Raw genomic sequence first — 20,642 nt, 5'->3', positions numbered from 1 at the left:
CTGGTGGTTTTTTTGCTAATGACATATTTTGTACACATAAGATCAAATTCACTGCATTATTTGTTCTAGAAATAATGAAAAAGGAAGGAAAAATCTTATTTTCCATAATGGGTAAATGGTGATCAGTTGTGAGCACACACTCGAGATACTCGCTTGTGGATTTATTGCCAGAACAACGCTGAGAGTTTGGTTTGCGAGAACGTGTTTACCTTTAATAAGAAGCTCGAAGTATCCAGGTCTCCTACAGTCATCTATAGGCTGCATATGGAAGCCCCTTCTTTCACGTCAGTTGTGCATTCGTCACTTGCTTGACTTTTCAACTTTCGATCTGCCAAGTAGGGTTGATAACGGAGAGTAGCAAACCATTTTATACCTTTAGGCAGGTTTGTCGCGGGATCACAAAGTAGCTTTCCCTTTGAAGTTTTTGAACCTCAGCCAGAAATTAAATACTAGCAATTTCCCATCTCTATTAGCCATCTTTGTCCGTTAAGGGTTTAAGAAACCCACAAATACAACTTCCAGTTAAATACCTCCTTAGGTTGTTGCTTTTTTTGTCACATTTTTGTCAAACGAAAAGCTTTGTCTATTTTTGCAATAGTGAAGGATATTGTTGCGTCATAACAATTCCAGGAACGGCCACAGTTACACAACAAATTAACAAGGTTAGTTCTTTCGTGCATCGAAATGCGACAGCCAAATACGAAATCCAACCAATCAACAGAAGATTAGACATGTAAAACGTCACGTGACACGTTGTACAACCACTCCACTTGGCAGCACGTGTCATATGTAGGGTAGGTATGAGTCTGTAGTTGTTTATCTGTTGTCCTATTTGTCCTTTTTTACCCCTCTTTTCCCTCATTCTTCAAAAAGATCCCCAAGCAGAACAATGTCACAAGTGGTCATCGATTTGCACCAGCATGCTTTCAATCCGAGTATCGAAGCAGAGTCAGTTGGAGTCGCTTTAGGCCAGTTCCTTGCAGAGAACGGCTTGAAGTACCTATCTCTTCGGATGCATGGAAAGATTGCTTTTGTCGAATTTGACGATTCAGAGAATGCAAAAAGGGCTGTTCAGGACCTAAATGGTATGTCCACTTTTAATAACTAGATACCTCCTTTTTATTTGGATTTTACATGCCCAGCGGGCGAGAACCGGCAACTCTTGCAACTTGACCCCTGGGAATGATAGTACAAACTGGTTTGTTGGTTCTACCTTCCGAGGTGGCATCAACATATCAATCACTAATAAACTTGTGTCTGAAATGAATCTTGCTTCATGAAACGACATCTTATGGATAATTTTGAATTAAAACAATCATTTCGTAAGCCATTTATAGATGCTAGATAATGATGTCGTGAGACGAAATTGCAATAATGTTAAAGGTTAACCCTTTGTATGCAACGTTGAAGCTTCATCCATGCGGAGAGCCTGCGTAATTCATATTAGCAATAATTCGCTCGAAATGCTTTAGTCAGAATATTCTAGCTATTTGTGCACGTTTCCAGTGTTTTTAGCATTGTATAAGATTCCACTATCGCGTGGATAGTGCGCGATTAACTACTTTGATTGAACCACCTTTAGTTTTGTCTGGAAGTTCCAGCTTTGTTGTCGCACCAACAAACCCATGAAATCAAAAAGGAAATTGTATAAATGATAATGAGTCAAAGTCTGTTTTTACTTTTGTTAATTATTATTGGCTATGGCTTCATATAGCAAAATATTTCCAAACTATAAAAAGGTGTAACTATGTCATGTGATTGTCTCAGTTCAGGTGTGGAATTCAAATAAGTAGATTGAATTGTCAAACTTGCAATAATAAAGGAAAACAGTGTTTTAATCACCAAATATTTTTTAAATAACCCAATAAATTTTCTGATAAGAATACTGTTTTTAGAATGTTTTGATTTCATGAAGTGCATGCTGTGTTGAAGTCACAGTTGTTGGGCCAACTGCTTCTGGTCATTTGGGCAGAGCTAAACTTTTGCAAAGTATACAGGAAATGGTTTTAATACTTTACTAAATAACTTATAAAACTTTTACATCTTAGAATTAATTTCATTAGCATCTAACAATTGATATACACTCTATTTTTTATAAGAGCCAGTACATTTGAGTTCAGGCTGACTATGCTTAATTTTTTTCTCGAAAATCTGAGACTGGATTGTTCTTAATTTGTTATTCAATTCAAGGTAATGTGTCCATATAAAAGGACTGCATATACCCAACTTGTCAAGCCATCCATTGAAATAACGGCTTGCGATTGGTCAGTTTTCTTGCGATGCAAAATTGCTCACAATGTATTGCGCTGTAGATAAACAGAATGATCGTAATGGCTGTGGCAATCACATGAAAAATCACATGTTTCTGGAAAACCCCTGCAGAGTTGCTTGCCTTAGCTGGACACATGAATAGGATGCAAGCAGTACAATTGCTAGCTTTTTCGCTGTAGGGGGTTGTTCAGGCCTCATTTGCCAACAAAGTCACTGGACTAGCTTCATTCGCCTACAAATGTGAATATTCACCAAAAAATTTGAATATTGGCTAAAAATCCTCATTTTTGAGATAAAACGTTGTTCAAATTGCATTTTACAGTCGTTCAGTCTCAGCTTGTTCTTAATTTGTTCCTAACTTTTGACAAATTTTGAGGCTTGTTTTCTTATAAAATTGTTCTTATAAAAAGTGAGTGTACTCCATGGACAAAAAACAAGAAAGAAAAGTGGCATTTACCCTTTAAATGTTGTCTTTGTGTTTAAACAAAAATAAATTAATATCAAAACAAGGAAACAAAGTGCTTTCAGGTAAACATTCACTGATATAACAAAAGTTACAAAATTATAGGTTCAAAGTGAAAGTGATTCATTGTTTGATGGCTCATGACTCGAAATTGTAATGACAGCATAACACTGCAAACCAGATATTTGATATCAAAAGTAGTTCTTTGTAAGCCTTTGCAAGCTATCATACAAATTACAAAGATTTTATTCCTTAAATTTGATTTTAGATTTGCCTGATAAGAATATTTTAGTTGAAGTGAGTGACATGTCTTATCTTTGATAACAGATAACAGCATGACGCTCTATATTTATTGAAGTTGAAATACATTGGACCTTTTGGCCTGAAATAGAATTTTCATGTAGGACTTAAAAAAGGGAAATTTTGCAAAGACCTGCTCAGCTATAGCCACAACAGGCCCCTAAACTGACTTGGAAGACTCTGGTCAAAGTCACACCAACATTTGCCTAAACATTTGTGACAATTGGCAGAGTGTCACTGTGAACAGACCTCAACTGAACAGTTCTGCATATTTGGGTCAGAATTTTTTGTGACTGTATATGCTAGCGCAACTTTTAGCAGGGTTACTTTAAGAAAATTTAACTGTACTGGTTATCTTCAATTCACTTTATTTGCCTGAACTTCAGCGATTATTACTTTTGTTCCATCTTTCCTTCTACAATTCAACTCTTTTGTTAGGCCTTCACAAACAGCATTCACTTGGTGTCGTCTTTAATTTATTTTTGCCAAAAATAAGCAACAAAAATACAAATCAGCTTGTAGAAATTTCCAATTAAGGTATGCTTGTATGCTCATAATTGCTTGAGAATAGCATTTCACTTGACCTTTAGAAGAACTTCAAAGCTTGGTAATGTTTTTGAAATCCATCAAAAAATTTCACACAACATTTCTGTTACACATTCATAGAAAATATTTCCAAAAGACCCAATAGACTGGACACCAGATGTGACAGTATGATATTAATTTGTAAAATGTTTACCACAATTATGCTGATTTTGACATTGACTTTTTAAATTCAATTCTAATTTTGTCTCTGGTGCTGAAAAATCATGCATGTGTATGTGAACCACCATGGTTTCAGTAATACATGGTGGGAAGCTTTATCTCTTTTAAAAAACCTAAATCCCTATAACTAACTTTGTCAGAGAAAACTTATACAAAATATATTCATCGATTTTGTTGGCTTGATCGATTCAGTTGACAAAGTTCTACCAAAATGTGTTTTCTTTCTACCAAAATAAGAGTGTCTATGGCAAACAGATGTTGTTTGCCCAATAAAGAACTTTCAAATCCTGTAAGGCTAGAAAGTTTGATCCATGTCCTTGAAGGTACTTATGGTTATCTTTTTGCTCACACTCACTGATCTGTTCCTGTTTGTTTGATAACCAGGTTATGCAGTTCTTTTTTACCACTTTCATTTAATATATAGTAGGCAGCAGCAATTAATTCTATTATTAACAGTCATGATACTGAATTTGTAGTTGTCTTTTTATTGTGGCCAATATATACAGGCTAAATTTATTTTAGGGAGAGAAATCTTCCATTAGTCAACTTTTTCTATGTGGTTAGCCAAAATTTCACCAACTCGTATTTTGGCAAAGCACAGAGCCAGAAGGGCTGCATAATTTCTTCAAATTAATTGATTTTAGATGGGATCATTTGACCTAGTCTATTGTACTGTGTGATTTTTTATTAAGTATTTGATTTATATGTCTGATTACACTCGTTTTTTATATTGGTCCTTGCTTTTTCAATTTTTAATGGCAAGCCATGTATATCTGGTTTCTTGATTTCAGCACAATTTTATAGAGTTTATTTTGTCAATTTCTAGAAGCAATATTCATGGACTTCCCAATCACAGTCAACTTTCCAAGGTAGATAGATTATTTTGGTATTTGATCCTGTCCATTGTATACTTGACTTACTTTCTTGTATATTATATAATGTTTTATATAACTGTGTATTTATTTCATTTTTTTTGTATAATGTTTCTTCAATTGGCTCTAATGACTACTCTTTATTTTGCTTCCAACATGGGCAGCATAATGATTTTCTTGCTCTCTGTTTTTAGCCCAAAGCTATTTTAACAGAGAATTTCTTTATTAGCAAGTAGTCTAGCCTAATAATGTAAGCAAAAAGTTTTTATAGGATTTTCTTGAATCAATTTAGGCAATAACCCCATTTTAACAACTAGAATTGACTTATTCTAGAGGACAAAGGTCAGGTAGAGAGCCCTTTATGGACAGAGCAGATCAAGGTGAACGGGTATGTGTCCATATATTAAATAAAATATTTGATTAAATCAATGTGTCTCTTTTAAATATTTTTTATTTAAAGGAAGCAGACTGCTCATTGCTATATTATGGAAGCATTTTGCTAAAATATATGTTTAGTTGACAATCATGTTTAATAGTTTCTTTTTGCAATCATTAACTTCATGTTTAACAACTATGTAATAACACTCATTAAACATAACATTTGCAAACATTCATTTTTAGGAGTTTCTTTTTGCAATCAGTTACTCATTTAACAGTTGTCTATGCTTTTGACTTAAGGGATGCTAATTAATACTTTGGCGTTATGTAAGTTGACATGTTTTAGGTCAATGACTGAACTTATTATTTGAAATATTTATCCACCAAAGGATTCAAACTTTGCAGAATGTCAAGTGAATTCATTTTTTATTTGCTATCTTCTGAGTTAAAACTAAATTACTTTCTTAGTTTTCAAATCTACCCATAGTAACCAGCAGCACCACCAGTAAGCCAAAACATGTAACTTGCATTGGTCAATAGACTCTTTTGTAAATATGTTCATCTTTTTTATGTTTCTTTTGTGTCTGGCTAAGCAGATAAAATTTTGTGAGTTAGAGACTGCGAGAAGCTTAGGCCCAGTAGCTTTTGTTGCTACCGCTCATGGTAGCTTCCATGAATTTTTTATTCTTTTGCCTAGTAAATTAAAGTAAAATCTCTGAATTAATGATATTTAAGAAGTTTGATAACTATCATACCTTTCACAAATGTTTCAAGCCACTTTTGGTACATTTAATGTTTTTTGCGACCAGTTTTGGCGGTTTCCCTGCAACGCCAAATAGACAAGGTCAAAGATCTTTGTCTCAAGTGGCTGGTGGTTAATACTTTGTATCAATGACTTTATCTGTTCACTGTTATTCAAATTGACCTGTGATGCTCTAGACATTGTTACATTGTCTAGCCATTATCTGGGAGACAACAAAGGATTTAAGGATTTCCTGTGACCTTTTATTGGCTTTGTGAATTTTTTCTCAAGCAGACTTTTTAAGTTAGTTGTGATTAACAGGGTCCAGTTTTGATGAAGTGCTCTTTTTCAAATTTTGCAATTGCCAAAAAATGTTAAAATAACTTACACAATGACACAATGCAGATGTCACTAAACAAAAGACTTTTGGGCTGTTCTTGTTTACTTTTTTCCAAATTTTACATGAAAAATTTCAGCAAAATAGTAACTGGACAAGAACACCTCCAAACCATTTTCTCTCAATTACTACTACTGCAATCTTAATCAGTTTAAAGTGCATAAATGTGATTTATATTCTTATTTAGAAGAGATTTTTCTTTTTACTTGTATTAAATCCCAACTCATCTAGCTTGAAATAATCTTTTTTTATCGATCAAATGAAATAATCTTTTTTATAGATTTCAGCCAAAATTGAAATGAAATTTTTATTAAACAAAGATTTTATGGGAAAATTCTGCTAGAAGAGAAAAATAGATGATAATGATGATGATAATGATTTGAACTTGACTATTTGTTTGCATTCTTTTAAATCTTTTAACCAACAATGTTACCACAAATTTACAATAACAAGAGCTAAAAGCAACAAAAGAAGTATCATTCGCAAACAAGTAACTCAAATTTTCGTCAGACAGTTGACAAATATATATATAATACAAATACTAGCAAAAACAGGCAGTCTAAATCTGTGAACATCTGCAATGGCTTGATGGAAGAATATCAGGTTCACTGTGTTTAGTATTGCATTCTAAAATTGATATTCTCTAATGTAAATGCAAACTTGGAGTTGTAGTATTACTTTCATTTGTGACATCAGGACCGAGGGATAAGGGGAAGAAGACCCTACAGAAGAAGCAACCCCAGAAACACCCCTCCATACCAACAGCAATATCATCAACAGCATCAGCAGCAACAGCAACTTGAACAGTACCCTTGCCGGTAATTTGATAAATTTTATAGAAACATATATTGGTTTCTACTAGATTACGAAAAATGATAATGATGTTTATTTTAAAAATGTATGTTGTGAGCTGTTTGATTTTGTTAGTTGTTCTATCAGCATCTTAAAATTTCCCAAATTCTGGGTATTCACTGTTGCTGATTCTTTGTTATAAGAATCAACTGACGATAATGATAAATCATTACTCATCGTCATCAATCATCATCAATCACCATCAATCATCATCGAACATAAGGATTAACAGTCAGTACCCTAATCCTTCATCATCAATCAGCATCAATCATCATCAATCACCATCAATCACCATCAATCTTAATCAAACAGAAGCATTAACAGTCAATGCCCTAATCCTTCATCATCAATCACCATCAATCATCATCAATCACCATCAATCATAATCAAACATAAGCATTAACAGTCAGTGCCCTAATTCTTCATCATCAATCAGCATCAATCATCATCAATCACCATCAATCACCATCAATCTTAATCAAACAGAAGCATTAACAGTCAGTGCCCTAATTCTTCATCATCAATCAGCATCAATCATCATCAATCACCATCAATCATAATCAAACATAAGCATTAACAGTCAATGCCCTAATCCTTCATCATCAATCACCATCAATCACCATCAATCATAATCAAACATAAGCATTAACAGTCAGTACCCTAATCCTTCATCATCAATCAGCATCAATCATCATCAATAATCATCAATCATCAAACAAAAATAACTCTTGACTTCCCTCATCAGTCATCCGACAAAGAACCACAGACGATTTCAGTCCTCCCGAGGGGTAATTTACTCTTGCAGATAGCGTACGAGATTTTCACATAAACAAAACATGGCCTCCAAGGAAGAGAGGGCCAGGGACCCTGTCCCCCGCCCACTTTTTTGGAAAACAATGGATTCAAAATTCTTTGTTATGATTGTTAAATATTCCCTTTGCCCCCCCCCCCTCAATTCCCAACCTGCGTCGAAGCCCATGCAAAAGGATTTCCAGGGGTTTCAAGATAAAACAATAGGATTCCCACCAAACGTGTACGAGATTTACAAAGCGTGATTTGTCCCTCGAGTCCTCTAATGGCATGCTAGTTATAGCAACATAGCTTCACAGTGTAGCCACCTACTTCTCTCCATTTTTGCAGAGTTCAAAACCAATATCTCTTGTTTTTAGAATTCTCATTCCAACAAAGATGATTAAAGTAGTGCTTGGTAAAGGAGGCTCTACAATCCACGAAATTCAAGAGAATACCAACACAAAGTAAGTTCACTTGCCTAAATTTGCGGGTGTTTTTGTTATGATCGATAGAATCCTTTCTAACTGAAAGTCATTATCACCATTTGTTTGTTTGATATTGTTATTCTTGTTTTTTTTTCTATCTTTGTCATATGAAAGATAAATTTATACCCTTTGTCTTATGTTTTCTGCAGAATAGACGTGCACAGAGAAAAGAATAAGGGATCTGAAGATACAGTAAGTTTCCCTAAGATTCATTTTTTTAGTCGCCCGCAAAACCTTAATCCAATTTTTCTGTAATAAGCTTTATTTATTTATAGTAAACCATGAAGTATTTGTTATTTGACTGGAAACACAAGAAATCTCATGATGAATAGGATTTCTATATATATATACTAAACTTGTTTTTCAAATCCAGCCTCGACTTGGAAACAGGGCTGCATATTCTGACAAAACTAACTCACTTAGTATAACTTTGATAGCAAGTCATTAGCCGTTGTGCTGCAGCACTCCCATCAAAGGTTAATCAAGTTGTAATTTTGATTGAACGATGCTATGATTTTTCTTTTTGTTGTTTCGAATTCGCAAAAAGGCTCTCATTTGGGAGCTTACACGCAAGCTGGAAATTAAAAATGAATTATTTCGAAGCAAAAACCTGACATCTATTTGTTGTTTTGATTATAGTTAGCTATGTTAGCTAGTATTAAGGCTACGATGAATGGTGTCCTAATTTCCTTTGCCTGTTAAATTCACATTGCGTCTCAATTTTCAGATAACTACAATCAAAGGTAGCCCTGCAAACTTTTCAGAAGCATGTAGCCAAATAATGAAAGCAATTGTAGAAGAGATGCATAAGACAGGACAAGATGAGTAAGTCTGAAATTTTTTAAGCTGAACAGTTAGCTTGATCAGTAGGTTCAGCATTAGTTAAAGATACGTATCCATATGGACTCTTAAAGACAATTCATCACCCTCCTTTGCTATTGTTTATAATACCTGATCGTTCAAAATTTATCCATGAATTTATTACGATATTGGAATTTTATGATTTTATGACCCGTTTTCAGACATGCGAATTTGTTAACTAAGGGAAGCCCAGAATTAGTTAACTTGGCTGATTAATAGCAAATGCTCATTTTCTTGATTCATAATTTGTTCGAATAAATGCAGTCTTATCAATTGTTTTATGTTATAAAACCCTTCTTTGTGCTCTTTCCTTTGGAAACCACGGCTACATTATTGTTTACCAGTGGTAATAGTGTGCTTTCTTAACAGACTTTCGGGATAATTCAAATACTTAATTTCACGTTTTATCTGCTGTTTTCTTCTTAGAAAGCCACCTCAGCTCAAGATCCTTGCACACGATTCCTTATGTGGTCGCCTAATAGGTAATTTGAATCTCTGTCTGATTTTTTCTTTTATCTTACACCTCTAAGCAAAATCAGGAAAACCATTTTCCTTCGTCTGGACTTGAGACTGTATGGCTTGTTGAAGCCATTCAGCAGGCAGGTGCTATTGTCAACCTCCTTTAAATATTTGAAATTCGATTTGTTTATAATAAAGTCCCATTCGCGAAGAACTAAATCTAATTCTACTTAATTTTTTACTTTCTTATCGCAAGTTTCTGTTTCTTCGCATTGTCTACTTTTCAACCCATTCAGAATAGTAATGGAATTATTGTTAGCCTGTTTAGTGAATAAAGGTTTTTGTTGACCTTGCTAGCTTCCATATCCTTAGATTTGAGGAATTTCACCTCTTTTCATTTGACAGGAAGGAGTGGCGCTAATTTGAAACGCATACAAGATTCTACTGGTGCAAAAGTAGTTATTTCTAATACAATGTAAGTTGACACGTACAAACTGTTCGAAATATCAAACTGACTCTTAAATGGAGATAAGAGATTTACTCTTTCATAATCTAATTTCAGAGATTTACCTGTTTCATAATAAAAACCTGTGTTTTCTATTGAAGCATGTTTGGTAGGCCTGTTACTGGATGGGTCAAGAAATACTACCCTACTTAATACTACAGCTCTCAATTTCATACTAATACAGAGAAATAGGGCTTTTTGTGGTTCATTCGTTGCTTAGATGGTTGATTTGTTGACATATTGATGACGTAATTCTACGATTTATAAGTGTTTCTTGTCTCAAGGTAATGTGGGCACTTGAGCTTTGAAAAGACTGCTTAGTCAACTGCGGGTACTGAGCCAGTGCGGGGGTACGAGGAGTCTTGAGACATATTAAATTTTGAATTTTAGAGAGCGAGTGAAGAAAGAAGAAACCATTCTCTATTTATCAATGTTTCCCGGTTGAAAGTCTTAATGATTGACATTAAGTAATTGTTACGTCAACATGGCTTATTTTTCTCTAACTTCGTCCTCTTTTGACTTTCTGTGTTTCTTAGGTTCGAGGAATTCAGCCCATTCTCCTATTCCGTTGAACCTTTATTCAGCAATGAAAGAGTAATAACTGTCGAAGGAAATTTAGATAATATTTATGAAGCAGAGAAAGAAATCAGTAAGAAATTGAGACATTGCATGGAAAGAGACATGAGAACTTTAATGTCGGTAAGCATACAATGATGCTTATTCCAAAAGCTTAAGTTACTGTATTCTGTTTATTAGCAGCAGTTAACATAGTGCAGTGTTTAGTACATGGCAGGCACATGAACTAAGTTGTAGCATTTCTGCACTGTCTAATTTTTATGGAAATTTTTTGATCTTGTAGAAAATATTTTTGCTGACGTTTTACATTTGGTAATTTCCAGTTATATTTTTTTTAAGAAGGTTCATATTTTTTCTCTTAAATGCACAGTTTGCAGATGCTATGCACACAAATTGTTATTATACTTTATGTGAGCTGGTATCAGTAAAAAGTAAAAACGAGTTTTTTTTCATAGAACACTCCCTATCCACAAGGTGGCATGGGCCTCTTGAACACAATGCCTTACAGTCCTTCAGGATCAAATTATGCATACATGGGCCAGATGGTATGGATGCCTTAATTAAATCTGCTTACTTTTGAACAAAATCACCTTGCGTAGTGACGCACTTTGGCACAGTTTTTTGTTGTATCGAGTTATACCCTTGTTGTTTTTGCTTTTTAATTCCGTTCAAATTCATTTTATCAGCCTGGAATGAGCCCCATGTTTCAAGGTTCGCCTGGAATCCTCAATGGCTATCCTGGAGCACTTGGACCAGGGGGTTCACCTTATCAGATGCCCAGCGGCTATTATGGCCCACGAAGCAACGTGGTACGTTCATTTAAATATTTCATTTACCTTTTTGTATATTTATTCATTCATAGCTCAGTCCAGGAATTTTGAAAATTGTTCATTAACCAAAGATTAACTTTAGGCTGTCGCTCTAAAGAATTTTTATTTTTTATGATGATTCCTTTGAACAATAAGTGGATTGATTTAAATAGATATTCACCATCATGGATATCTTTTTATTTTCAAGGGCGAGCAGGTCACAATATCAATTCCCACTCGAGCAGTAGGAGCCATTATTGGTAAAAGAGGTAGTCATATAAATAATATGAAAATGTATAGTCAAGCGCAGGTCCGGGTTATTAAAGGAGAGGAAGGAGGGGAAAGCAAAGTTGAAATCAATGGACCCCCAGAAGCAATATGGAAGGTATGTATTACTGAATGCTAGAGAATTAGGTACTGAATGCCCGTGACAGGTTGTTTGCTTAGCTAATCTAATAATGCTGTAAATGATAGATCGACCCAAAAAAGGCAAACCCAAAAAGGAGGAAGGTTGCAGTTTAGCAAGAGATGTAAGAATGAAAAATGTGATTGATCGTGTTTTTATGTAAACCCTTTTCTTGTAGAATTACAGCGTGCTACTTTGTGAATGCGCTGTTTAGTCATGTTCTGATATTGATGACTGTAAACTGTTCTTTCGAAAAGTTTTTCTTTTCATATACTCGGGTCTTTTGGTTTTATTTTTCAATATCTGTTTCACAGCACGGCGTTTAATGTGTCATGCTGATAAATTTACATGCATTAAACAATTCTGCCAAGGTTGACTTTGTATCTCGAGGAACTTTGTCTCGGGGGACTTTCAATGGGGGGGGGGGGGGGGCTATCCCTTCATACAGAATCTGTTCATAGACACTCTAAGCGTTCAAATCCAACCTACAAGAACAACGTCATTGTCTTAAGGTACTTTGTTAGACTAAATGGAAGATAAAAAGTTTTTTATTTCTCTTCTATCTTTTATGCATTGTTGGTAATGATCATTGTATTGTCCTGTTGTAGGCCTCCTTGTGCGTTTTCAGCAAAATAAAGGAAGGTTTAAGAAGTAGCTTGTATGATGCTGAGCTAAAAACGGAATTGTTAGTTCCTGGAAATTGCCTAGGACGAATCATTGGGAAGAAAGGTTCAGTGGTAAGGATGCAAATAAGCCACAATTTACTTGTAGCCACATGTCTTTAATGACAATAACTTTTGATACAAGCAAATGATATAATGCCTCAAAATTAACAAGAACAAGATTTCTCTGCTTTTTGCATTTGAAGCTGGTATATTTGATTGATTCTATGCCTAAAACCAGCAGATGGTGTTTGAGAATATGTCTGTGAATCACTCACTTACTTTGGAACCAATGGGCAAAATTTAAAATGATGAAAGGACCCCGATATTTGAGAAAATGAGCTGAGTTAAGAAAAACAATTGTAAAAGCCTCCTATTGACATTGCATTTTGAGTTAATATTTATATTTTAATCTATGTTTATATTTTAAAAATGTTTGTTTGATAGTTTATTTATATTTTTATTTAAAATTTATTGTTGGATTTTCCCGCAAGTAGCAATATATCTTGACTGAAATATGTCTGCACAAAACTTGTATTTTGTCATATTTCAAGCGGCTGTTTTGATGGTGACAATGCTTGTCCCGTGCTAGTTTTCACTTGCTTTTTAGTGTCTTGTTATGTGCCTAGACCTAGTTATTCTTAACAATGCAAAATTGAAATCAAATCTCGTTTTTGTTAAGGTTCTTAGCATTCAGGATGGTTCTGGAACAGAAATTGAAGTGCCAAAGGACAAGCAAGGTGGAGCCAAGGCACCAATTTACATAAAAGGAACATTTAGTGGAACTCAAGTGAGTATTTTCCAGTACTGATATTTCATTGTACCATATATTTTTTTAAAAAATTACCTTTTTTGCTCCCTTTTATGTGATGTAGTCCTCACAAAAATATGTCGGGGTTTGCTAATTCACTTGTGCTTCTTATTTTTGTTCTGTTAGCTATATATTTTAACTATGGTGTCCTTTTATTGAGAGAAACAATCGCACAAATCCTGTAAGCTTAACTGCCGATATTGAAACTGAGAGCAGAAAATACAAGGTCAATCATTCTGTGTATTTAAGGGTTAATGTTAACCGGCTTTGTTCTTAATTTCAAATGCTATTTCAATTAGAGATTAAGTATAGTAGGTAAATTACGAGTATTTGCCCACAAATTATGATTAAACCTACTATGATTATAGTGTATTGATTCATGTATCGTCCCTTTTACGTAAGATTAGCAAGCCTATTAAGGCTGTCTTGATCTCCAAAGCCACGGGGTGTGCGATCGCACACTATGGTGAGATTTTGGGAAAGGCTGGTGAAATTTAGTTATGTTGAGATGAAAATCAGGAATGTTGTTCACATTACCTGCTCATCGGAGAAGACTGGGTAATTAGCACAGGCTACAATCTTATCCTGGTGCGCAATGATGTTGCGCAAAAAGTCTACCCAGTTTTCATTTGTTATTGTAAATGATTAACAACTCACGTTGAGTATTTCGCAAAGTTTATTGGCTTTTGTTTGTTAAATTTCGAGAGTCCTCAAAATTTGAGAAGCGTGACAAATTAGTACTGTTGTGACTTGGGCGGGACATAGGTAGGGTACCACAGAGAGAAACATGTTTTCTTATAAGAAGATATATGTATATATACTTATTTATGCTCAAGAGAGACAACCTCTCTCCATGCCTTGTGCTTCTTACTCTGTGGTACATACCTATGTCCCGCCCAAGTCAAAACAAGCACCACTCATCAATATGGCAAGTAAGAAACCTCCTTTGTTACGAAATGAAAACTCATTGAATTAGAAATTTTGTTCTCTGTTCCGGTAAACCAATGAACGGCGTGACGTACCGCCTTTAACGACCGTCCGTCGATTGATCCGCTTTATGTAAAGAGTCACTAAGCAGGTGTTATTGTCTTCTTGATTGGCAGGCAGCATTGGGCCGCATCCGAGGTATAGTGGCACGCGTACAGCAGCAAGATGTCACAAAACAAGACTGATGTAGGTGGTAATACCTGCTTGAGAACCCTTGATGTTAAAAAAAAAGAAAGCTTGATCCGCCTCTCAAGGGATCACTTGGACACCACCCACCGGAGTGTTAGACTCTTCAATATCTAATTGACCCTTTCAATAGCTTGTAACTGTAATCGCTCATATTGAATGCTTCTTCACGGATTTCATCCGCAGACCTTCTTTCTAATCCATTTGAGTTAAGTCGAATTTTGATAAAGAGTATATGTTTGTATATCTACATTATATCTTTCCCATCGTGTTATTTCTTGGTTTCTTTCCTTCCTGGGATATCCTGGTCGATAATTAGATATAGCTTTGTGACATATTTGGGGTGTACAGAATTCAGTCGCTCCTTTTCGACTATTTAGAGACTAAAAACCGACGTGTTTGTGAATTCAAGACTTGCAATCATTCACTTCAATTTCAACTGACTCCTTTCTTAACATTGGCCATCCATTCTCAGCGGAGAAAGAAGTTGAAAGTTGTGCATGCGCAGGAACTCGTTCTCCTTTAGCAGACTTAGTATGTAGTTGCTATTCTGAAGAACAGTCAGGTCGACTCGTCTCTTAAATTGCACAATAGAAGATTGAAAAGGAGAACCACACTTCAAACGGCCCACTCGTGCAATCTCCCAAAAGTAAAAATGAATTATAAACATGTACCTTAGCAGTGCAGGGCCGGCGAAACGTATTTGAAAGTGGAGGGGCCAAAATATCAAAGTCTTCAAAGGGCTTGGGAATGGCCGCTACCGGTTAGGGATGGCCAGAAACTGTATCTAAAATGAATTTTGACTGATAGTGTCGCATAGTCGCGTCTATTGTGATGTTGACTTGAAATAGAGAAGTTTTGCAAAGTTCTAGAACACCGATTAATAAAAAACATTAACGTTGAAATATCAACAGAAGAACTATCAACTTAAAATAAAAAGTTAAGCAATTTTGTACAGTTAAGATATAACTTTGTAACATCTTATCTTAACTTTATCGGAAATTAAGTGCTTTAACAAAAATTGTTAAAATAGAATTTATAATTGCGTCGATATTTTCTCTTTCTTAGTAGGAATGGATTATCGAAACGATCAAACTCTGAAGTTTTCTTGATGATACTTTTTAAGAACAAATCTGTCCATACTTTATTTCCCATATCCTCAAAAAAGTTCTTTCCAGCTGTTTCTTTTCCTGCAACAGCTGCTTTTTCTCTTTTTTGTAATGTTTCTGAGAAAGTTTTTGTTAACAAATAGACCCTGTGTGCCAAGCTTAGGCAATGGAAAAAACGAAATTCCTTCAATTTGTGCTGGCACCAAGTTATTCAGGACTAGATTTCTCAATCAATTTGCTAAACCAAGCTGTCACTCGTTGTAAAACTTACACAATGACCGATTTATTCGACCTAATTTCCATATTCAATTTTATGTATGTCTTCTATGATAAAGACATAGCCAGCAAGGTAAACCTAAGGACACATTTAAGAGAATACTGGCAAAGTTGCTTACAGAATCATATACTACATTTAGTTCCACTTTTGCCTAAAATTTTTCTTTAGCTCTGCAGAAAAGCTGGGGGCTATGCCCCCCCCCCGGTTTCGCTGGCCCTGCAGTGTGTTTGTGTAAGATTTTCAAATTGAATTGTAATATTTCGGACAGAATAAGCCACCATTTTGTGAAATCAACATTCATGTCTATGATTAAATTTGGTCTAGAGCACCTATGGTTTAATTATTTAAGAGCAAAACCAGGTAAAGGATGCCGGATCCATAATATTTGTAAAACAAATGCAAACTTGTAAATTGAAAGTTGCAAGAAGAACTGAACTGGTGTTAGTTGTCTGAAAAGATAGAAATTCATGGAGGTAAAGGGTTGATTAAGACTGGACCTGATATTTGGGTATAGAGACTGGAAAGGTTGGATAACTGCACGTTTTCTCGTTTGTCGACAGTGCAAAGAAGCATTATTAACCATCAATGCCAACTAAAGATAGTCACTCCAACCTTGTCCTCAAAGTAGTTGATCTTTTCCAAGGCTAGGTTTCTGGGACTCGATGAAGTCTTTTGTTGTTAGATGAATTATTGATCATTTGCCTTAACCTGTGTCATTCTAAATATTTACAACTTCGTTCGGCATACTAGAAATGACGATTAAATGGAACCAGTTTTTAGCACACCTCTCTAAACAAAAACCTGCTGTTTTGCAGCCCTGCTGTTGGGCATTTCTCTCGATGCATGCAGTGCCATCTTTAACTTTAACATCTAATCAGGCAACGTATTGCCAGCATTGGTATTACTATGTCAGGTAGAACGTGTGTATTTATTCTCTTCACCCTGTGTTGGTTTATTGTAAGATACTGCTGCCATAAAAGCAGTGATCTTGTTTGTCCAGTCATTTCGACCGCTTCAGGCAAGCTAAACAAGGGAGATCTGAAAAATACGCCAGTATGTACACAGACTGACTGCACGGCAAACTGCACTTGTGTTTGGGCAAATTGCTCGCAGATGTGCAATGAGCATCAAGTTTGTCCCATAATGGAATGTCAAGCAAGCGATTGGTGTCAGCAAAGGGCACATTCTGGAGCAAATGCGCCAAGGCTGCACTGCAATGCAACCCACGAATGCATACAGGCAATGAACTATTCGACTGCTGACTTCATTGTTGCCAGTGCTGATAGTGTCATCCAGGTAGGAAAAGCTTTCGTAAATAAGATGTATTTTTAATCTTAAACTAAGTAAATCTGTTAGTAATATATCAAAAATATTATTTATCGTGTGTCTCTCTATCTCAGTCACAATAATTGTGAAGATCCACAAATTTTAGAGGAACTGAGAAAAACTTGATGCAAAGACTCAAGCAGTTTTTCTTGGATTGTCATTGTTGACGTACTTTTATGCTTTGAACCATTTAATGGTACCCATTTCAGGGCCTCTGAGAGGGGAACAAGGCCTAAAACGTCATTGCTGTTATGACGTCATCACAGGTGGTGGCTATGTCTTTTGCCCTAGGCCCCAGAGAAGCTCTCAGCGGGCTTGATCAATGTTATCGTATCAAGAAAAAGAACGGGGCCATTTTTATGTTCCTCTCTTCCATTCCTGCACTGTGATTCTAGTAACCAGTGTTATCTTTCGCATTAAACTCAACGCTTGTTCATGCAGGTCTACAAAAACCAAGCTCACAGGCTTGCAAACATGACTTGCTCTTCTACAAAAGGTGGTTTTGGCGCTTGTAACCAATCGTGTGAAATTTGTGGCTCAACAGTCTGTAACGCCGACAACTGCTTTATTGTAAGTAATTTTAAATAGAATTTGGTAGAGGCAAATAGGCAACTATGCTATCATTTGAATATTGTGTAAAAAAATTATGGACTCTGACCTTTCAATTTCGACATTCATGACGGGATCAAAAGGCTGTCCTCGTCGCTCTTTGCCCTTCGTCATTCGCCATACTTCTTTATTTCTAGTTCATTTTTCGTTCACCTCTGTTTCTTCTCTTGGCGCAAAATCAAGACTTTATTGGGAACATGTATCCATATCCTATTGTGACATTCACCTAAAAGAGTATAGGTGGTGGCAAAGTAATTCGAGACATAACACTTTTAAGAAAATTACCTCATGATCCAAGTTAATTTCGTCTTATGGCACCGGACCTCATCATGCAATCGCTCGCTGCCTTTACACGATGCTGGATAACCGGATAAAAACTTATACGGATAGGTTTTCCGTTTACACGAGTACTAGGCTGTCCGTATCAAAATTGATTCGGCTAGCCGTACAACTTTTGGTCCTTCTAGCTAGACGATCTCATTGTCATCCGGTATCGTGTTAACGGGCTATGGGTTGACTTTATAGTGTTTGCTGATGACAGATATTACATTCAGGTGACATTTATGATTTGTAAACTAACTATAATATTTCAAGGATTGTACTGACTGTGGAACGACTTCCTGTACAGGAAGTCAGACCTGCGCCCACACATGTCACAAAGAGTGCAACCAGACTTACTGTAATGCAAGGCAATGCAAGATGATATGCGGGCCTGAAAGCAAGTGCAGTGACGTCAGGTGCATTGACGCGGACCTCTGTTCCTTGGACTGCAGAGAAGGAGCGATTTGTAGCCTTAACTGCTCCACTGCAAAGACGTGTGAGCACTCTTGTGCCCTGAATGGTTTGTGCCACACATGGGTTGGCGAGTACCATGATGTACATGATGGTCAGTGCCAGAAGTGTAATTGCACTCAAAATGTTCGTCATTGTGTACAGAGGTGTGAAACGAAGACTGGTAGGTGTTTGGAAATGAGCTGCAATGCAAGTAGCCTATGCGAGCAGTTCAGCAGCTCTACTGGACAAAGTTTTATCCATTTGATGAGTAGCACAGCACCTACTACAAGACAGGTACGAGTTTGACGTCGTGTCACTTATATATCTACATCTTCAATTCTCGACTTGTAGCTTCGCCATCAAACCTTCATTCGCTACTTCTATAGAAAAAGTCAATACAATCTTGTCTTATCGCAGATTATATACATCGCAGTGACTTTTAGGTTCCATTACCAGGATTGGCTTTATACTAGAATTAATAATCTTTATCAAAATTTCTTTGAAGACTTGTGACAACCAATCAGATTGCTGGCAAATGACATGCTACGGGTCAAACTGCACTTTGATTTGTGATAATAAGGCGACATGCGGGTACATGGTATGCAAAGGAAATAGCTGTACGTTCATTTGCAAAAATGGTGCTTCGTGTGACGTCATGACCTGTTTACCTGGCTCAGGCCACTGCACATATAATTGCGATGCCAGTTCAACTTGCAGACATAAACGATGTCAAGGGCAGCATTGTGTTGGTGCCAAACCCTACGTTGCTGCAAGAGCACGTCACATTAAAACAAAATGGACAATTGTTATGCTACTCATTCTTATTAACAGTTGTATCTTTTGACGTAACCTCCTTGCATTTTGTAACATTTCGTTGTTCAAAACAAAGAACAATTTACATAGATACAAACACACACAAAGAGCAATTTACATAGTTGCAAACACACACATATTAATTTTGTAGATATGCGTTTTTCATGGCAATAGCCCCATTACCAAGTGCATCAAAAGCCTTGTACACTATTAAATTTTATGATATTTTTACCCTCACCCCTTTGCCTACATATACAGAGGGTCGTAGCTAGCGGGGGTGTAGGGGGTCTATCGGCAGGTGAAATAGTACCCAAATTTATCTTTATCTATGTCTTCGTCAGTAAATTTTACCTTTGATTACCCTCCATCCCCCTAGTCTGGAAGGTCAAGCTACGCCACTGCATATACACTCTGCGAAGCCTTAGTTGCTGAAGCTAAAGCGGAAGATAGAACATACACAAATACATATAATACACAGTATTGTGTCTTGTACTGATTAGAATCTCAAACTCCCTGCAAATGTCCTTGCATCGCAAAATAGCACAGAATGATTGAAAAAAGCATTTGAAGCCAAATGTTTTCTTAATTTGTACAATTAGATGAAGTTACTTTCCTCAATAGTGTGGAATTCTCTAAAAGAGAAATACTTTTCTACTTGGACCGATATTTACCGTTGAGGGCCCTTTGCAATGCAAGGACGGTCACCCATAATGACTCGGTTTAAGTTGTGGCAGAGACAACATTTTAACCACGCCTGAAAAAAGTCATTTAAAATAGATCCAGTTAATATTGAATTATCAAATTAATACGTAGCAGGGGCTGCGGAAGCGGTGGCTACGTACATCGCTAATTTTTGGAAAAGTGAAGTTTTCCTTTCATCATATTCTGTTATTTATATGAAGTTCTTAAATGGTAACATCACAGAAATCTATCTTTATGTTACCCAGATGGATACAAATAGAGTTTTGCTAAGAATATACCGCTATTTCTTCTGTAATTATTTCTTTCCTTAACAGATTACAACCTAATTGTTGATGAATAAGAAGGGGGGATTGAAAAATATTACAGGGTTAATTTGTAAAGGCGGCCTATTTCTTTTCATTGTTCATATTTAAAATCCTCCAAAATACAATTCACGCAACAGAAATTAAAATT

General features: G+C 36.0%; 2 protein-coding genes across 2 annotated transcripts; both read left to right on the top strand.

The window, feature by feature from the left end:
• Nucleotides 1-889: 889 nt before the first annotated feature.
• Nucleotides 890-14,843, top strand: LOC135682884 (insulin-like growth factor 2 mRNA-binding protein 2). Its single transcript, XM_065197968.2, has 16 exons — nt 890-1,085; nt 4,626-4,668; nt 5,005-5,059; nt 6,885-7,006; nt 8,210-8,296; nt 8,467-8,509; nt 9,045-9,142; nt 9,605-9,660; nt 10,043-10,112; nt 10,679-10,841; nt 11,174-11,263; nt 11,405-11,527; nt 11,736-11,912; nt 12,542-12,670; nt 13,278-13,385; nt 14,510-14,843. Exons 1-16 carry the CDS (start codon nt 890-892, stop codon nt 14,576-14,578), a joined length of 1,629 nt encoding a protein of 542 aa, XP_065054040.1. The 3' UTR covers nt 14,579-14,843.
• Nucleotides 14,844-14,967: 124 nt separating this feature from the next.
• Nucleotides 14,968-20,628, top strand: LOC135682886 (uncharacterized). The gene is made up of 4 exons (XM_065197970.2): nt 14,968-17,261; nt 17,733-17,861; nt 18,495-18,968; nt 19,180-20,628. The coding sequence occupies exons 1-4, from the start codon at nt 16,872-16,874 to the stop codon at nt 19,516-19,518; spliced, it is 1,332 nt and encodes a 443-aa protein (XP_065054042.2). The 5' UTR covers nt 14,968-16,871; the 3' UTR covers nt 19,519-20,628.
• Nucleotides 20,629-20,642: the final 14 nt, after the last annotated feature.

This window comes from Rhopilema esculentum, chromosome 16, assembly GCF_057945365.1.
Source record: "Rhopilema esculentum isolate cy_ngs chromosome 16, ASM5794536v1, whole genome shotgun sequence".
In the NCBI taxonomy this organism is placed as follows: domain Eukaryota; kingdom Metazoa; phylum Cnidaria; class Scyphozoa; order Rhizostomeae; family Rhizostomatidae; genus Rhopilema; species Rhopilema esculentum.
Note: the sequence above shows the minus strand (reverse complement) of the source record. Positions and strands in the feature narration are given on the sequence as shown.